General features: G+C 53.7%; 1 protein-coding gene across 1 annotated transcript in view; it reads right to left on the bottom strand.

The window, feature by feature from the left end:
- Window positions 1-16,282, bottom strand: part of ANPEP (alanyl aminopeptidase, membrane) — a 30,979-nt gene extending 14,697 nt beyond the window's left edge. The window contains 11 exon segments of the mRNA XM_014449102.2: window positions 5-48; window positions 51-168; window positions 272-385; window positions 622-776; window positions 866-992; window positions 1,370-1,521; window positions 1,634-1,776; window positions 2,297-2,564; window positions 2,567-3,120; window positions 12,982-13,124; window positions 16,158-16,282. Coding sequence (XP_014304588.1) covers window positions 5-48; window positions 51-168; window positions 272-385; window positions 622-776; window positions 866-992; window positions 1,370-1,521; window positions 1,634-1,776; window positions 2,297-2,564; window positions 2,567-2,918 — 1,473 coding nt within the window. The 5' untranslated portion in view covers window positions 2,919-3,120; window positions 12,982-13,124; window positions 16,158-16,282.
- Between the last annotated feature and the right edge of the window lie 3,853 nt (window positions 16,283-20,135).

Here is a 20,135-nt window from a genome sequence, read left to right on the forward strand (position 1 = left end):
GAACTAGCACGCATGCCGGCAGCACCTTGCTGTAGGAGATGGAGTCGACATCTCGCTGATCTGGGCCCGGCGTGTGACTTCCTCGGCTGGGGTGCACAGCGGGTGGGAGGAGGCCAGGGCGTCCACCGCCATGACACGGTACAGTTCGTTCTGCACGATGATGTCTTTCTGCAAGTCCCCAACCGCCATCAGGAGACCGTCCTGGGAGGGGTGACCCAGTCCTCCCCCAGCCCCCCACCCCCACCCCCAGGCCCCCGCCCAGCAGGCTCACCAGGTTCCAGTGGGGCTCGGCATGGTCGGCACCCAGGTACTCCACATAGGAGGCGAAGCCCTCGTTCAGCCACAGGTCGTTCCACCAGGCCACCGTCACCAGGTTCCCAAACCACTGTGGGGGCGGTGGGTCAGCCCTGGAGCTGCTCAGGCCTGTGGCCACCAACATACCCCGAGCAACCCTTCAACGTGCCCCCAGGTGCCAGGCCGGGGCTGGCGACTTCTGACATCATGGTGACTCCCGCCTGCTACCCTCCTCCCTTCCCGGCTACCGAGGGGGACCTGTGCCCTCCCTCCCAGAGCCCCGCCCCCCCCACACCTTCCCTGCACTCCCCACGCTGCGTGGGCTACCTGGTGGGCCAGCTCGTGCGCAATCACGGTGACCACACGCTCCTTGTTGCTGCTGGAGGAGGAGTCGGGGTCGAAGAGCAGAGAGTTCTCCCGGTAGGTCACCAGCCCCCAGTTCTCCATGGCGCCGGCGTTGAAGTCGGGCAAGCCGATCTGGTCTGGGGAGGCCAGGCGGTTGGCAGGACGGCCTCTGGACGTGGAGGCCCCCCCCCCGCCCCCCGTGAGATCCCTCAGATCCCTCACTCACCGGACTTATCAAGAGGGTAGGGTGTGTTGTAATGTTGGGCAAAGAAGTTGAGGATGCGGCCCGTCACGTTCAGGGCATACTGGCCGTGGCCCGCCGCGGTTGCGCTAGGGCGAGCCCAGATCCGGATCTGCAGAGAGGGTGGAGGTAGGTCAGGGGCCCTCTTGGTCCTGGCGCGGGTGGGCCGAGGCCAGGGCTTGGATGAGGTTAAACCGGGCGGCCTGGGCAGCAGAAGAGCGGGCGGGGGGTCCCTGAGGGGCTTTGAGTCCTAGGGAGGCTTCTTTGGGGGAGAGCAATAGCCATAACCACCACGTCGGTCTGGCACCCGGGGGTCGGGAACTCCCTCCATGAGGAGGGACCCACTTTTCAGACGCAGAGACCGAGGGTCAGGGAACTCCCCAGAGCTGGGATTCAAACCCTGGCCCAGCAACTCAGGGGCTGGGGTAAACAGGAAGATCCCTCAGGCAAGGCCAACCCGGGCAAGGCCAGGCGGGCCCAGCTTCGTACCAGGACGTTCTGATTGGTCGACATGGTCTCTGTCATGTTCACAGACGTGAACTCGCTGACGATGTAGGCCAGCAGGTACGTAGACATGACCGGCGTGGTGTGGAACTTGGTGACGTGCCACGTGGGGTCTTCCGGAAGTGGGGTGCTGGGACCTGGGCGTGGAACGTTCAGGCAGGTGGGCGGGCACCCTGTCTCGGGCCCTGCGCCCCCCGCCCTGGGGCGCTGGCTCCCGAGGCTGTGTGGCCCCAGGAGAGACCTGCTCACCTGTGGGCAGCATGTTGGACAGGGCCGTGAGGTTGTGGGGGTGGATGAGGGTGATGTTAAACCTGGCCTTCATGGCGGGCTCATCAAAGCAGGGGAAGGACTTCCGGGCATCAGCAGACTGCATCTGGGTCGTGGCCAGCACCCTGCCCAAACCAGGTGTTAGAGGGTTGCCCGGGGAATGCCTGCACCCGTAGGGGTGGGGAGGGGGCGCTTTAAGGTGTTTCTGGGCCTGCAGGGGAAGGGGTGCCCGGACAGCCGGTCTGGCCTAATCCCTGCCCTCCCCGCCTGTCCAGGCGGCCTCTGATAGGCCAGCTGACTCTGGGAGATCAGCGCTCCTTCCGGACTCAGGGTCAAAGTCCCGGCAGCTCCATCCCCGTGTCAGCTGGGAGCCCACCTTTCTCTCCGCTGATCGGTTTTCCTGTCTAAACCGGGGACCCGTTCACCACTCATCCCTGACCCCTACGGTGGGGCAGGGAGGCCTCCGGGAAAGGATTTGTTGTCTTGGTAGCTGCTCCCGGGAGCTACAGAGGAAGGAAGGGCCTGGCGAGGGCTCCCCCAGGTTCAAAGGCCTCGAACCCATGCCCTCCCTGGGCCCCCAGGCTCCAGCTCTGCCTCCGAGCCCGGATCTGCCCGCGGCACCGGGCAGGCCGAGGTCCAACTTACTTTTTTTCGTTGCCGTCCATGTACTCGCTGCGGTAGAAGCCCGCCAGGTCATCAGCCAGCTCGCCTTGGAACTTGCTGCTCATCTCGTACATGACGCCCTTCTCCAGCTGGCCCTTCAGGTGCACCACCAGGTACTCGGTGACCTCTACCAGCTCGGTCCTGTCGATTTTGGGGGCCTGGGCGCCCCCCAGGGCCTTCAGGGTCACCCTGTGCCCCTGGATGTCGGTGTAGTTGAGCTTCTTGCTGTGGATGATGATGACGTTGGTGGCTCCTGGCACATGAAGTGGACGGTGCTTGAGCCCTCGAAGATGTACAGGCCATGCTGATTGGTGGTGAGGTAGGGCCTCAGCGTCACCTGGTAGGAGTCGGGTACCAGCGACCTGGGGAGGCGATACCGGTTCCACGGCTTGCTCTGGTCCAAGGTGGTGGTGGGCGTGGTCACGGTGGGCTTGCTCGGGTCCACGGTGGGCACGGTGGTGGCGACCTGGGCCGACAGCTCTGCATTCTTGTCCTTCTCCTGGGCATACACCACGGACAGGGCAATGATGGTGCAGGCGGCCGCCACACCCAGGACGATGCCCAGGATGCCCAGGGCCTTGGAAATGTAGAAGCCCTTGGCCATGGTGAGGGTGGGAGTTCGGGAGGCTCAGGGCAGTCAGGGAACAGGGCACCCTGGGGCCAGGCTTATATCCCAGAGGGGAGGAGCCCCACAGCCCGCAAACTGGCCAAAAATTAACCAGGGCTCAGACAGGCAAAGGTCACTGGGCTGGACAGGGGCGAGCTCTGCCAGGCTCCGGAGAGGAGACCCAGGAACCGTGCACCTGCTGGAAGCAAACAGGATCCAGTTACAGGCTGCTGGCTGCCTGGAGCCTCACACACACACACCCTGCCCCCCCCATCCCCGCTCCTGAAGGGGAGTGGGAGCAGCGCCATCTGTGTGCAAGCTGAGATGGTGGGGGACAGGAGAAGGGGGATCGAGGTGAGAGTGAGGGAAGGACTTCCCAGGAACAAGAGGTGGGAGATGCAGAAAAGGGGGGAGTGGGTTTCCGAGTCGGGAATACACCGGGTCTCCCCTGCGGCCGGAGCTGGAAGGCTGCCCGGCCCCCTGCATTCCTCCAGAGCAGGCAGGCTCCCAGGTGCCCCCCGCCCCGCCCCTTTTTCCTTTTTCCTCAATTATCAGCTCACCGAGTAGAATGAAATAAGTTGTTTTGCCCTTTTTTTTCCTTTGGTTAATCCTCACCCGAGGATAGTTTTCCACTGATTTTTAGGAAGAGAAAGGGAGAGACAGAGAGGTTGAGAAACACATCAATTGGTTGCCTCCTGCACGGGCCCTGGGCTGGGGAGGAGCCTGCAACCCAGGTGTGTGTACTTGACTGGAATCGAACCCGGGACCCTTTGGTCCTCAGGCGGACACTCTATCCACTGAGCCAAACCGGCTAGGGCTGTCTTGTCTTTTTTTTTTTTAAATATATTTTATTGATTTTTTACAGAGAGGAAGGGAGAGGGATAGAGAGTTAGAAACATCGATGAGAGAGAAACATCCATCAGCTGCCTCCAGCACACCCCCGACTGGGGGATGTGCCCGAAACCAAGGTACATGCCCTTGACCGGAATCGAACCTGGGACCCTTCAGTCCGCAGGCTGACGCTCTATCCACTGAACTAAACCGGCTAGGGCTGTCTTGTCTTTTTAAGACAGGAGGCCGGTGGAGGCTTAATCTTGACCAGCCATGACCTTGGGTGGGTGGCTTTATCTTTCTGAAACCTCTTTCCTCATGACAGTACTTACCTCTCTTGTTCACGGAACAGATTTAATGAGACAAGATATTGAACACCACAGAGCAGAACCAAAAAGTCACCCCCCTCCTTTCTTACCGAGGGCTCAGCCACCGCCTCTTTTCCTATCCTTGGCAGGAATGAGAATAGCACTCATCATTCTCAATAAAAAGGCAAAACCGCCCCAGCCGGTTTGGCTCAGAGGAAAGTGATGTCCATTATTACCCTTCCCATCCACCAGCCTAGTTCCTCCAGCCTTGACACCGCCTGACCCTCACCCCCACAGCCAGTACCCCCCGCCCTGATCTCACCACGCCCGGGGTCAAAGCCTGTCTCATTTTTTAAAAAATATATATTTTATTGATTTTTTACAGAGAGGAAGGGAGAGGGATAGAGAATTAGAAACATCGATGAGAGAGAAACATCGATCAGCTGCCTCCTGCACACCCCCTACTGGGGATGTGCCCGCAACCAAGGTACATGCCCTTGACCGGAATCGAACCTGGGACCTTTCAGTCCGCAGGCCGACGCTCCGTCCACTGAGCCAAACCAGTCAGGGCTCCTCTCTCATTATTTATGTGGACACTGCTGTGCCCTCACGGACTCCCCACATCCCACTTCCACTCAGCCCCCCTCAAACCTCTTCACCAAACAAACTGGATCATTACTTTCTACTGAAACAGGCAGAATAAAATGTTCCCCAAAACTGCTCCATCGAGTCAAGCCCACCAGAACGACAGCAGCTGTCAATAGGCAGCTATAAAACCATGGTCGAGAAACTACCATGACATCTTTTTTTTTTTTTAATATATTTTATTGATTTTTTACAAAGAGGAAGGGAGAGAGACAGAGAGTTAGAAACATTGATGAGAGAGAAACATCGATCAGCTGCCTCCTGCACATCTCCCACTGGGGATGTGCCCGAAACCCAGGTACATGCCCTTGACGGGAATTGAACCAGGGACCTTTCAGTCCGCAAGCCAACGCTCTATCCACTGAGCCAAACCGGTTTCGGCTACCATGACATCTTTTAAGTTTGTTTTTCTGATCTAAAGCCAAGTCATCACCAGCCGGGTGCGGCTCAGCGACTGAATGTCAACCCAGGAACCAAGAGGTCACTGATTTGATTCCTGGTCAGGGCCTATGCCCAGGTTGTGGGCTCGATCCCGAGTAGGGAGCATGCAGGAAGCAGCCAATTCTCTCTCATCATTGATGTTTCTATCTCTCTCTCCCTCTCCCTTCCTCTCTGAAATCAATAAAATAAATCTACATATATAAAAGGCTAATATGCTAAGTGTCCACCCAGGTAATGACGTCACATAGCAACACCCAGCTTCCTCTCCCTAGCGCAGTGGTTCTCAACCTGCTGGCCCTTTAAATACAGTTCCTCATGTTGTGACCCCCAACCATAAAATTATTTTCGTTGCTACTTCATAATTGTAATGTTGCTACTGTGATGAATCGTCATGTAAATATCTGATATGCAGGATGGTCTTAGGCGACCCCTGTGAAAGGGTCGTTCAACCACCAAAGGGGTGGAAAAAATTTAGCTACATCAGAAAGCAGCTCTAATTAAGCAAGTTTATTCTATATCTATAAAAGGCTAAGTTGACTAGCGCATGTGCAATACATATAAAGCTCTCACTGGTGCCAATCGCATGCATGTGTTTCCATCTGTCATTGTCGATCGTGAATTTGGTTGACACTTCTACTATAGAGAAAGGGCGAATAGCAATATTAAAATATTTCTTCTAATTAATTTCCTTTCAATGTGCATGAATTCATGCACAGGCCACTAGTATATACATATTTTAAAAGCCAAGCCATTAATCACTTAGGGACCAATTCAATATCTGGTTGGGAAAGTCCCTTCCCACATCCCATAGTAAGTGTTGCACAATCCCAGAATGCTTTACTTTGCTGACATATACTCAGATCTCAGTGTTCCAAAAAAGAAAAAGCCCGCTAACTCACTCCTTGTTAACCCCAACAGCTTCCATGTTCCCAAGCCATAAAAACCCCAAGGCCCCACATTTGGGACACAGAACCTAGGACCCTATCTTGGTGTTCTCACCCTCTGCAGAGCCCCAGTAAATCTGCCTTCGCTTTTATCAGTGTCCCTGGTCCAAATTCTTGTATATCAGGAGACAAGAATCCAAAGTTGTTGGTAACACTGCTTAAGGCCTTCCTTTCGGTCTTGGAATCTAAACCAGATCTAAAGGGACCCAAATTCGAGTGCTCTCAGCCTGCCCACTGCACAGCCTCATTCTCACCGCACTCCCCTCTTTGTTCTCTGGCCTTCACCCAGCTCCCTCACCACAGGACCTTTGCACATGCTGTTTCCTCTGCCTGGGTCATCTTCTCTCCCTTCTCACCCTGGTTAATTCCTATCCATCCTTCCGGTCTTTCTCAGAGAAGATGCCTGACCTCCCTGACCAGGTCAAGCTCCTATTAGCGCCACACACCTCTTCTTCAAAGCCCTGTATCTCGGTAAGTTTTCGATTTGATCTGTGTGGTTGATGACTCGAGCCCTGCCTATTTCCCCAACGGACTGGAGGCCCCAAGAGAGCAGGGGGCCTTGGCTGCTTCTGCTTACCAACACTTGGCACATACCTGGCACAACAGTAGGAGCTCAACACATACTTGTTCAGTGCACACACACATGGCAAATGAATAAGTGAGTGAGTCAATTCAAGGAGGCTCACCTGATTGAAGTCTTTCTCGCCCAACTCCACTCCTGCCCCTGCCCCCACGCTTGCCCTGGGAGAACGGCCTGCCCCTTCTGCCAGCCCACTTCTATTCACAGCGAGCAGGCAGGACTCTTGTTGGGGCCAGATGCCCCTCAGGACTCCCGTTTGTCTGCCCCTCGCTGAGCCTGCACGAAGGCCTGGTCAGTGACTACGTGTGAACCGACGCAGAGATGAGTTCATTCCGGCATAACCGCAAGAGTGGATGGCTGCCGCCCGCATCTGGCCAGCGGAGGCCAGGGTCTGAGGGCTGGGCCTGCAGGGGAATCCTGGGTTCCCATCTTTCAGAGGGAGGGTGCTCCAAGCCCTCAGCATTTCCCTTTTTCGCTAGAGAACTGTTCCCAGGGCCCTGGTCCGGGCAGTGTGGACTTCCCCCTGCAGTAACTGGCAGCCACCCCATCAGGCCCGGGCTGATGGCCAAGGGACACGAGTGGGAAGCCAAGTGCCCAGGGCAAGGCTGCAACTTGGGCACGGTGACAGAGGGAGTGGCGACACCCCAGGGTGACGTAGCGTGTGCTCCCAGTTCCCTCCAGCGGGCTAGCATTTGCCAAGAAAGGCCATGCCTGTGGTACCCTTGAAGGCCGGCCCCCAGGACCCGTGCCGCCCCCCCTGAATGGAACCTCACCGTGCCCCTGGCTGGCCTGCAGCCCCCTCCCGCCCCTGGAGGGAAAGACCCACAAATCCGAATCCGCTTGGCCTAATCCCTTCTCCAAACAAAGAAAGAGGCCCAGCCTGGCCCACCGTCGGCTTTTCCTGTTTGCTTTGGACCCGGACCACGGGCCCAGCTGGCTGGGATCTTCACTCCCTGGGAAAGGGCCTCTGGTCTTCAAAGTGGGCGCAGCAGGCAGCCCACTGGCCTGTAATGTGAGGTCCTTGCTCCGGGCACCAGGCCGGCCCAGCCGGGGGCGCCGAGGGGGACATGTCCCACAGCCCCGCTGCTGCGGGACCGCTCAGGGCCCCCTTCTCGGTCCCCGCCGTGGCCCGGCCCGGCCATCTCCACCTCCCACCAGACACACCTTGGCCGGAACTCTTCCTCTCCCGCTCCAGCCCGCTCTCTGGCTCCTCGCTGCCCGCAGGATGAAGCCTCCACTCTGGCTTGAGCCTCAAGACCTTCTGTGAACTTGACCCTCCGGCCTCTATCTCTAATGCCCACCGTGGCTCCGGCCGCCGGCATTTTCCCAAACCCTCTGGGCCTTTTCGTGTCTCTGCGCCTTTGCTTTTCCTGTTTCCACCGCCAGGGATGTCTTTTCTCTCCCTCCTGTCAAAGCCCTACTTACTCATCCTTCAAAACCCGGCTCAGATGTCACTGCCTTCTCCTGTCCGACAGCCCCTCTGAACTCCCCTGGCCTCTGATTCACTCCTTATCACAGCACTTACGACAAGGCCGTCTGCGTGCTCAAACCTAGACCGAGGCACCTGGGGGGCAGGCTCGGTGCCTGTAGGCCCTCCACGCCCAGCACAGAGACCAAGGCATGTTGGCCGAATGAATGACAGACAGCAGCTACCATCCCTGCCGGGGCTCATGGTCTGGTGTGATCCAGCCCCCATGATCCTCTGGTCTCATCCCTCTAACCCTGCCCCCTCTCTCCTCTGCCCCACCGTCTTCTGGCTTATCAAGCCCGCCAGGCTCTCCCCCTGCCCCACACGCCTCACTGGCCCCACAGAAGCTGCTCTTTGGGCCTGGAGAGCTCCTGTCCTTCCCTCACACACCACCCTCTCGTCCTGGAGGCTCATTCAGCGATGCTGCCCCAGGACAGTCTGCCGAGCGCCCCCGAGACTGAGCGCCATGAGGACAGTATCCTCCCCGCCAGTACACAAGCGCCTAGTACACGCTGGGGGCAACACGTAAGTACACAAGCACCTAGTACACACTGGGGGCCACACATATGTACACAAGCACCTAGTACACACTGGGGGGCAACACATATGTACACAAGCACCTAGTACACACTGGGGGCAACACATATGTACACAGGCACCTAGTACACACTGGGGGCAACACATATGTACACAAGCACCTAGTACACACGGGGGGCAACACATATGTACACAAGCACCTAGTACACTGGGGGCAACACGTATGTACACAAGCGCCTAGTACACTGGGGGCAACACGTATGTACACAAGCGCCTAGTACACTGGGGGCCACACATATGTACACAGGCGCCTAGTACACTGGGGGCAACACATATGTACACAAGCACCTAGTACACACTGGGGGCAACACATATGTACACAAGCACCTAGTACACACTGGGGGCAACACATATGTACACAAGCACCTAGTACACACTGGGGGCAACACATATGTACACAAGCGCCTAGTACACACTGGGGGCAACACATAAGTACACAAGCACCTAGTACACACTGGGGGCCACACGTATGTACACAAGCACCTAGTACACTGGGGGCAACACATATGTACACAAGCACCTAGTACACACTGGGGCAACACGTATGTACACAAGCACCTAGTACACTGGGGGCCACACATATGTACACAAGCGCCTAGTACACACTGGGGGCCACACATATGTACACAGGCGCCTAGTACACTGGGGGCAACACATATGTACACAAGCACCTAGTACACTGGGGGCCACACATATGTACACAAGCGCCTAGTACACACTGGGGGCCACACATATGTACACAGGCGCCTAGTACACTGGGGGCAACACATATGTACACAGGCACCTCGTACACACTGGGGCCACACATATGTACACAAGCACCTAGTACACACTGGGGGCAACACATCTGTACACAAGCACCTCGTACACACTGGGGCCACACATATGTACACAAGCACCTAGTACACACTGGGGGCAACACATCTGTACACAAGCGCCTAGTACACACTGGGGGCCACACATATGTACACAAGCGCCTAGTACACACTGGGGGCCACACATATGTACACAAGCGCCTAGTACACACTGGGGGCAACACGTATGTACACAAGCACCTAGTACACTGGGGGCAACATGTATGTACACAAGCGCCTAGTACACTGGGGGCAACACATATGTACACAAGCGCCTAGTACACACTGGGGCAACACATATGTACACAAGCGCCTAATACACACTGGGGGCCACACATACTACTAAGTACACAGGCGCCTAGTACACACTGGGGGCCACACGTACTTATGAAGCAGATGATCAATAAGAAGAGAGACGGTGGCTAAAGATGGAATTCAGCGTCATTCAACCCCTTGATCCTGGGGGCAGGTGTTCCCTCCATCCCCTCTCCCTGGGGTCCCAGGTTGTGCACACAAACTACCTTTCTGAGCTTTGCCATATCTGTGAGCCTCCTGCACATGACTTAACATTTTCCTGTAAATCAATTCATGACTTCCTCTCCTTCTGAGCAATAATGGCCATGAGATGATGGTTGCACGTGTTAGCGTTGCATTTTTTCCGTTACACGTTGCAGCTCATGACTATTGACTGAACACTATTCACCTGGGTGACGCCTAAAATCATCTTGCGTGGCCACACCCACTTTGGGAATCACTGCTTCATCCCGCCTGGTGCTGGGGGTGGAGTGGAACCTCTCCTCAGGGGAACAAGAGGTGTGTTCCTTTTACTGCTCATCTCCTGACCCGGGAGAAACCGAGTACCTCCAGCCCCATCTCAACCAAAGCGCTTTCCCATGGGTGCACATATGTCTGCCCTAAGTTTTGGTCCAGAGAACAAAAGTTACTCCAAATTTAAAATAGATACATTAAGGTTGACAACGATCATGCAAGAGAGTATTTAAGGCAGAGTCACACGTGTAGAAGGCATCACCTGAAGGGGAGAAGGCAGCTTTTCATCTCAGAGGTGGGGGGACAGGTTGCCTCCTGAAAATGCCAGGGGCCTGGAGGGGCTATGGCGGGAGGACCAGCAAACAGCAAACTACTGTGAGCTACAGGCTCCCTCACTGACTCCGCCCCCCTTCCCCCATCCTGTCAGCTGAAGGGTTTGGGGAGCTGGGAGCAAGGTGGGAGCCTAAAGCCCACCTGTCTGCTCCAAAGGAGCAGTGAGTGGGGGGCAAAGACTAGGCTGGGGCCCCAGCTCAGGGTCCCCTCTGGCCTCTGACCTTCTCCAGGCCTCTGCGGCCTCCACCCCAGCTGCATGAGCCTGGGCCCCCGGCCAGCCCCCAGGGTGCTTCCTCTGGGAGCCTCGGACATTGTCATCCTGTGAGAACCTCCGCAGGCCCCCTGCTGGGAGATCAGCTCTGGTCTCAGCCTCTGAAACCCAATGCAGGGCCCCCAGGAGGAAAGGCACAGAGGGGCCTGGTGCGGTGCGGGGGAGAAGGGCACCAGCCACGGAGGAGCCATCCTGGGCTGTAGATCCTGCCTGGCAACACCCATCTGTTTAACTGAGCACCTACTATACCCCCTACTGAGACAATCGCCACCATTTGGCAGCTGGAGAAACCAAGGCACAAAGAGGTTAGTGTCTTGCCCAAGGACCACAGCTGGTTACTGGCATGTTCTATAGGCTTAACTACACATGCTTCCTAAAGCATCTTCCCATGCACCCTGCCTCCTCCCCCATGTTCTACTGCGCAGCGCCCGCGAGGGCTCGAGACCACAGGAAGGGGACACACCTGGCAGGGTGATAACCCTGGAGGCACATCCCCACTTCCTCTGGGCTACATCTTGCTTCACCCCACCATGGCTCCACCTAGAAGACAGATGCCCCGAGGGCCCATCGGGTCCAGCTCCCCTTTTACAGGTGAACACACGGAGGCCCAGGGACCCAGGTCCATAGACACTCGGCCACAATCAGACCTCGGTGTGACTGAGACCAGTGCTCTGACACCCGAGGGCCCTGCCCGGCTGGTGTGGTCCTTGATGGTGGGAGGAGGGGATTCAGGTCACAAAACCGAGGTCAGGGCTCACCTGGGCCCCTGCCTGCTGCGCTGCTGGGGGTTTGAGGGTGCAGGGTAAGGACCCCACTGGCCCCATTTGGAGGACCCCTCCCCAGCACAAAGGCGGGGATAGTGGGAACCTTGACGTCTCCTCAGGGAGGGCCCCACAATCCCGGAGCGTCCTCCTGCACAGGAAACCCCCATCCTGATGGGGTGGCTGCAAGGGGAGAGGGGGACGGGGATTGTAAAGTGGCTGCTTAAGAACAGAGAGCGCCTTCCCTCTTGCCCGGGGGCCAGGGAAGGGAATTTGAGTTTAGACAGAGGCCACTTTTAAAGGTCCCTGAAGAGGCCCCGGGCCATCTCCTCTGGCAGCGGCCCAACCCCCGGGGTTTTCTTTTCTTTCCTCCCTCCCGCTGGGCGCACTCCCAGGGAGAGCCCGGCCTCCGTGCAGTCACCTTTCGTCCCACCGGTCCCATCACCCAGACGCAGAGCCAGCGGGCGCAGTCCGCCCCCCAGCCAGGTCTCCCTACTTCTCCTCCCCCAGAAGATCCAGCAGCCCCCTCCCTGCCCTGGGTCGGGGGGACTTCTCCATGGGGGAGGTCCCCTGCCCCAGGAGGGCCAAGAAGACGGAGCAGCTGAATCTTGGCCAAAGGAATTCTTGGCTCTCGGCGTGCCCGCCCGAGAAGGGGGCGTGGGCAGCAGACGTGGGGCTCCCTGCACTACCGCTGAGGCTCCCCGACAGCCCCGTGCCCGCCACCCGCGCCACTTGCCTAGGCCACCGGAGCCCGCTCCGGGAAGATGAGCGGACCAGCCACCGCACGCGCCACACCAGGGCCGTCTCCTCCTTTCCCAGGCTTTTTAAAGGGAAGTAACCTGACCCGACCACTACCCCTCCCGGATTAACCCTTCAGGCCGCCGCCCACACATGCGTCTGGACTCGCCTGCCTGCTGCTCCCGGACGGACGGCCAGCCTCGTAGGACCCCGAATGGCTCTTCGGTTCCTGGTCGCCTGCTTCCCCCCAACTCCAACACTGAGTCCTCCGGTGGCCGGAGCCCAGGGCCCCGCCCCTCCACATCTGGACAGCATCTGCTACTGGGGGTGGGGCACGGAGCCCAGCCCTCCCAGCTGGGGTGGGGGAAGCCCCACTCATTCAGGAAAAGAAACCGCACGTCCCACCCACCCCGCAGGTGGGGGTTCCCGATAACTAAATCTTGCCGGGACGTGAACTTAGCTTTCGTGACCCCGGCAGGCTCATCAGAAAGCAGGCAGCAGGAGCAGGAAGCTGGACCTACCAATAAAGTGACTGGAGCCAGGGGACGCGCCTCTCACCCCATCTGCTTCCAGAGGCCGTGCGGGCAGGGACGGGGCCTCCGTTCTCCGAGCATCTTTAAGCCGGGCAGCCCCAGATGGTATCAGGGCTCACTTCCTGTGGTTGCTGCAACCAAATGAACACAAACTCAGAACGGGCAGGCGGCACACTTCTTGTCTTGCAGTTCTGTAAGTCAAGGCCACAATGGGCCCCACAGGCTACCCTCCAGGGCCTCCCCGCAAGGCTTTCTTTGGGCCACCCACGGAGCATCGTGTGTGTTTGTTTGTTTGCCTTTTCCAGCTTCTGGAGCCCACATTCCTTGGCTTGTGGCCCCTGCCGTTTTCAAAGCCAGCAAGCGGCCAGTCCAGTCTTTCTGGCTATTTGGGGGACTAGCTATGGTTATGGGAAATATTAATCAAGCTATAGTATATCAAGAAATATTAGGGACTAGCTATGATTATGGGAAATATTTCTGGCTATATTGGGGACTAGCTATGGTTATGGGAAATATTGGGGATTAGCTATGGTTATAGGAAATATTGGGGACTAGCTATGGTTATGGGAAATATTGGGGACTAGCTATGGTTATGGGAAATATTTCTGGCTATATTGGGGATTAGCTATGGTTATAGGAAATATTGGGGACTAGCTATGGTTATGGGAAATATTTCTGGCTATACTGGGCACTAGCTGTGGTATGGGAAATGTTAATCAAGCTCTGTTAACCATGATTGCCTTGTGTTGGTTAAAGAAAGGACATGCTGACCTGGCTGGGAGTTGTAAGCCCCCAGACCTGGGAGTCAGCCTTGAACCTGGGAGTCAACCTTGGAACCATTCTCATTCGAGAACTGCCTATCATCATGGAAAGATGAACAACCTTGTTGCCCAAACAGTGGAGTCCCACCCCGACCTCCTACTTCCCCAGGTAATCCTCGTCCCGTCCCGTACAAGCAGCTGGCTTATGGGGGCTGCAGAACAGACCTGCTGCCCTCCCACGCTGCCGGCAGGATTGGGATAAACGCCCACATATGATTCAACCCTGTCCCTGCTTCACTGGCTCAAGTAGTGACAGGCAGCGCGGACCCATTGATTGTCCGGTTACATCATCACATCACACTGACACTAACTTTTCTCCTGCCTCCTGCTTCTACGTTCGAGGGTCCTGGTGATTACATGGCCTCCACTTGGATAATCCGAGATAATCCCTCAATTTTTCAGGTCCACAGATAGCAATTTTTAATTAAAAAAATACTTTTTTATTGATTTCAGAGAGGAAGGAAGAGGGAGAGATAGAAACAGCAATGATGAGAGAGAATCATCGATCGGCTGCCTCCTGCACACTCCCCACAGGGGATCGAGCCCACAACCCGCGCATGTGCCCTTGACCGGAATCGAATCCAGGATCCTTCAGTCTGCAGGCCAACGCTCTATCCACTGAGCCAAGCCAGCTAGGGCCACAGATAGCAATTTTAATTCCACCCCCAACTTCAATTCCCTTTTGCCACACCAAGTGTAATATACTGGGATGGGGCAAAAGTAGGTTTACAGCTGTGAGTATGCAAAACAGAGTTTATTCTTGTACTATTATTATTTATTACTGTATTGTTTTTCCATATGAACAGCTGTAAAACTATTTTCTCCCCACCCTGTATATAATGACTCCAAGGAAACATAAGAAACTGACAGGACTGGTGTTTTCCCCAAAGGGAAACTGGGCAGCTAGAGAACAGCGTGGGAAACAGATTCTTCAATGTATCCTTTCATTCTTTTTAAAAAAAAAAAAAAAAATATATATATATATATATATATATATATATATATATTTGATTTCAGAGAATAAGGGAGAGGGAGAGAGAGAAACATCAATATGAGAATTATTGATTGGCTGCCTCCTGCACGCCCCCACACTGGGGATCAAGCCCACAACCTGGGCATGTGCCCTTGACCAGAATCGAACCCAGGACCCTTCAGTCCACAGGCCGTTGCTTTATCCACTGAGCGAAACCAGGTAGGGCTCTTTTATTCTTTTGAATGTGAATACACTGCCTATTCAAAATATAAATACACTTAAAAGTGAAAGACAGAAAGATCGGAGGATTAACACATTTTATGATATAAAAATGTAAAACCTTTTATGTTTATGTATGAAATCATTTGATGCCTGGGGCTTGCTTTGAAATAATCCAGATGAAATATTGAAGTCGGGGCTGGCTGCTCAATTCAGCATGATTTAAAAATAGGGTAGCCCTAGCTGTTCTGCCTCAGTGGATAGAGAGTCGGCCTGCGGACTGAAGGGTCCCAGGTTCGATTCCCAGTCAGGGCACATGCCCGGGTTTCGGGCTCGGTCCACAGTGGGGGGTGTGCAGGAGGCAGCCAATCAATGATTCAATGATTCTCTCTCATCATTGATGTTTCTCTCTCTCTCTCTTTCCCTCTCTCTCTCTCTCTCTCCCCCCCCCTCCCTCCATCTCTGAAATCAATAAAATCTATTTTTAGCCCTAACCGGTTTGGCTCAGTGGATAGATCGTCGGCCTGCAGACTCAAGGGTCCCAGGTTCGATTCCGGTCAAGGGCATGTACCTTGATTGCGGGCACATCCCCAGTAGGGGGTGTGCAGGAGGCAGCTGATCGGTGTTTCTCTCTCATTGATGTTTCTAACTCTCTATCCCTCTCCCTTCCTCTCTGTAAAAAATCAATAAAATATATTAAAATATATATATTTTTTTTTTAAAAAAATAGGGGGAAAAACAAAAAATAAAAAAGAAAGAAAGAAAAAACATAGGGGGAAATCAGTGGGTTAGAGCATTGTCCCGATATGCCAAGGTTGTGGGTTCAATCCCTGAGGGACAACCATTGAATGTTGTTTCTCTCTAAAAACCAATTAAAAATAAAATAGGGGAACATCAGAAATAACCTTATGGCTCAGTAACTGGGAATTGGTTAAATGAATTATGGTCCTGCATGTGAAAAAATACTCTATCACCATTTAGGACATAATAAACCATGTTTTTTTAAGTCCCAGAAGAATCTGTTTTGTTTAATTAATAACCGTGGAGCGGGAAAACCTCTCTAAGTATGACACAAAGCTCAGAAGCCACAAAAAGGAAGACTGAGAAATCTGACTACATGAAAGCAAAAATCTCTGCATTGCAAAACCCACCTCCAGCAACGTCAAAAGGAAAACTTCCTATTGTGCCTTATCTCGATCGCTGCTGGAGCTCAGAGCTGGGCAGTGTGACTTCATTATACCCTTCTTACTTTTGAGTATGTTTTCAAATTGCTGTAACAAAGAGTTAAAGATAATTTAAGTATATACAAGCTTCTCTATGGCAAAAGACAACTATCACACTGGACTAGAATATTTTCAACACATAAAACAAAGGATTAATACCAATAATGTTCAGAAAGGCCCTATAAGGCGATTTAAAAGTAAATCAAGCCCTAGCCGGTTTGGCTCAGTGGATACAGCGTTGGCCTGCAGACTGAAGGGTCCCAGGTTCGATTCTGGTCAAGGGCACATACTCGGGTTGTGGGCTCCATCCCCACTAGAGGGTGTGCAGGAAGCAGCCAATCAATGATTCTCTCTCATCATTGATGTTTCAATCTCTCTCTCCCTCTTCCTTCCTCTCTGAAATCAATAAAAATATATTAAAAAAATAAATCAAGATGCCACAATTGAAAATGGAGCAAAGGATTAGATTTTAAAAACTCATGGAAGCCCTAGCTGGTTTGGCTCAGTGGATAGAGTGTTGGCCTGCGGACCAAAGGATCTCAGGTCGATTCCGGTCAAGGGCACATGCCTGGGTTGCGGGCTCCTCCCCTGCCTGGGCCCTGGTTGGGGCTCATGCAGGAGGCAACCAATCAATGTGTTTCTCTACATTGATGTTTCTCTCTGTCTTTCCCTCTCTCTAAAAATCAATGGAAAAATATTCTTGGGTGAGGATTCAAAATAAATAAATAAATAAATAAATAAATAAATAAATGAAAGGTCACATTTCAAGTCACCTCAGAGGATGATAAATGATCCTATTTTAAAAAAAAAAAACACACAAGAAACAAACTCACAGAACAGGAAATTTTTAAAAAGGTCAATCAACACATGAGAATATGTTCAACCTTAATCATATTCAGGTGTGGACAAAAAAAAAAAGGCCACATGCTGACCTGACTAGCTCAGGGAAGGCCTGCGTGGCGGTCTTGCAAACTTAAAGACTTAAAGTCACCACAAAGGACCGTCTGAAATTAAAACTTGAACTAAAAGCAGTTATGGTGGGTAGTCATGTCCTAAGCCTGTATCTTCCCTGAAAAAGGTCAATCTTTACGTTAACTGAGCCTATAGTCTTTTTTGCATCTACGATAACATATCAGAGAAATGTCAAGTTACAAGTAGTAACTTCCCTCCACCCCCACCCCTGGGGCTCAACCAATTGCCCTGGGCCCCAGAACAGATAGCACAAATCCCTTCACTGTTGTTATCATGTTAATTGTTGATGTTAAGGATCCTGCGCCCAGCCCTAACCGGTTTGGCTCAGTGGATGGAGCTCAGTGGATGGAGCATCAGCTGCGGACTGAAGGGTCCTGGGTTCGATTCCGGTCAAGGGCATGTACCTTGGTTGTGGGCACATCCCCAGTGGGGGGTGTGCAGGAGGCAGCTGATTGATGTTTCTCTCTCATCAATGTTTCTAACTATCTCTCTCCCTTTCTGTCTGTAAAAAATCAATAAAATATATATTTTTAAAAAAGGATCCTGCGCCCATCTAAGTAAAAGAAGTATGTGTCTATCATTTTACTTTTTATCCAATACCAGAGTTTCTCCCCCACACCACCCCCCCTCCCCCGCCTTGCTTTCTCCCACCTCCCTAATCTATCACCAATGGATTTCATGTAACCCACTTAAGTCTCCTCCTCTGATTGTAATGTATAAAACAACGTGAAAAACCACCATATTTACTCCGGAGCATTATCCTGGCAACTGTCGACAGTTTGGCTTAAATAAACACCCCCCCAAAAAAATTTTTTTAAATCCTTGGAAACCAAGTTCTTTTTAAAAATATATATATTTTATTGATTATTTTTTTACAGAGCGGAAGGGAGAGGGATAGAGAGCTAGAAACATCAATGAGAGAGAAACATCGATCAGTTGCCTCCTGCACACTCCCTATTGGGGATGTGTCTGCAACCAAGGTACGTGCCCTTGACCGGAATCGAACCTGGGGCCCTTCAGTCCACAGGCCGACGCTCTATCCACTGAGCCAAACCGGTGAGGGCACTCCCAAAAACTCTTTACAGGTTTGAATGTTTTTACGGTAACACAGGAAACACAACCTCGATGTCAGTTTTGGCCCATGATACTGGCCAAGGTCTAGATGACTGATAACAGCTGGAGTTGGCCAGGGTGGGGGCAGCCAGCATGACCAGTTCATGGTGCACTAGAGAATTGCTCTGACCCCTTGAGAAAGCCAAACGGCAAAACCCATTAAAAATTTAAATACGTAGCCCAGCCGGTGTGGCTCCAGGAGGTTACACTTCGATTCCTGATTCCCAATTCCGGTCAGGGCACATGCCTGGGTTTCAAGCTCGGTCCCCAGCGGGGGACGTGCAGGAGGCAGCCAATCCGTGATTCTCTCTCATTGATGTTTGTATCCCTCTCTCTCCCTTCCTCTCTGTAATCAATAAAAAATATATATACATACAAAATTATAAAAAATTTAAATGCATATACCCTTCGACCCAGGGACCCTGCTTTGGGGGAATTTACCCTAAGCCCAAGGGAACCCAACCAGAACTTAAAGGCCCACAGGAAAACTACACACCAGCTAAAATGAGTTAATTCTGTACACATTGCCTTGAAATGGTGTCCACAGTCCGTTTTCTAAGTTTAAACGCAAGTGCCGAAGTAATACTTCGACTATGGACACTTGTGTGGTGTCAAGAGTTAGTCGACTTGATGCAAGGGGGAGGGAGGAGGGGGTGGAGGGACCAGAATACACAAAGGCAGGGAGAGACTACTTTTTGTCCTTAGGCACCTCGGTATTCCTTGAATTGTTAGAACATATACTAGTTTCGTAGTAGCCACCACCACCACCAAAACCATTGCAATACTATTTTAAAAAGGAGACCAGAGTCCAGCCGGCGTGGCTCAGAAACTGAGGGTCAACTTATGAATCAGGAAGTCACAGTTCGATTCCCGGTCAGGACACATGCCCGGGGTTGTGGGCTCCATCCCCAGTGGGGGCGTGCAGGAGGCAGCTTATCAATGATTCTCTCTTATCACTGATATTTCTCTCTCTCTCTCCCTTCCTCTCTGAAATCAATAAAAAATATATTTTTTTAAAAAAAGAAAGGAGACCAGAAAGCATCGGGGAAGGGGGAGATGGTAGCGACTCAGCCCTGCCTGTCCCATGTGGGGCCCCGTAGCCAGCCTGTCCGCAGGGACAGAGCCCTGCGGGGTAATGCTGGGTTCCAGGGTGGGGAGGGGCCAGCTCCAGGCAGCCCCCCTTTGCAAGCTGGAGTCCCTCGGTTGGGACAGGGGCACCCACTTCTAGGCCCCCCTCCCTGTCCCCATGAGATCAGAGTGTGGACTCCCAGGCTCCCCCAGCCTTGAGGATCACGAGCACTCACTGCCCCTTCCCTACACGCTTCCCTCTCCCTGGGGAACGTGTCTGAGAACTGAGCGCCTACTGCCAAGGGGCCATTCAACAGAGGCCAGGAGTGCGAAGGGCTATGGCTACCCACTCACTCATCTGGTCGGTCAGTCAGTCAACAAGCATTTCAGGAGCACACCTTACCTGCAGGCCCCGGCTCTGCTGGGCATGAGGTGGTACCTGTCTTCACGGTCTCCCTGGGCAACAGCGCAGGAGTGAGTCTGTACCGTTTCCCTGTGCCCCAGCGCCTGGCTCAGGATTTGGCACGTTTTGGGCGGACAATGCACCAAGTCCCACAGCACTGTCCTGACAGCGGGGAGGAGCGCCACTCTGCGCCTGGGAAGGGCAGGCAGGGGGCAGAGCACACTGGGGACTCCGGGTTGAGTCTTGAGGACTGAGTGGCATTAGCCTGAAGGGCAGGTGGAGAAAGGAGTCCCAGGCAGAGGGACCAGCACCCACAAAGGCAGGGGGTCAGGTGCACGGAGGGGCGTGGG

This window comes from Myotis lucifugus, unplaced genomic scaffold, assembly GCF_000147115.1.
Source record: "Myotis lucifugus unplaced genomic scaffold, Myoluc2.0 scaffold_1020, whole genome shotgun sequence".
Classification (NCBI taxonomy): domain Eukaryota; kingdom Metazoa; phylum Chordata; class Mammalia; order Chiroptera; family Vespertilionidae; genus Myotis; species Myotis lucifugus.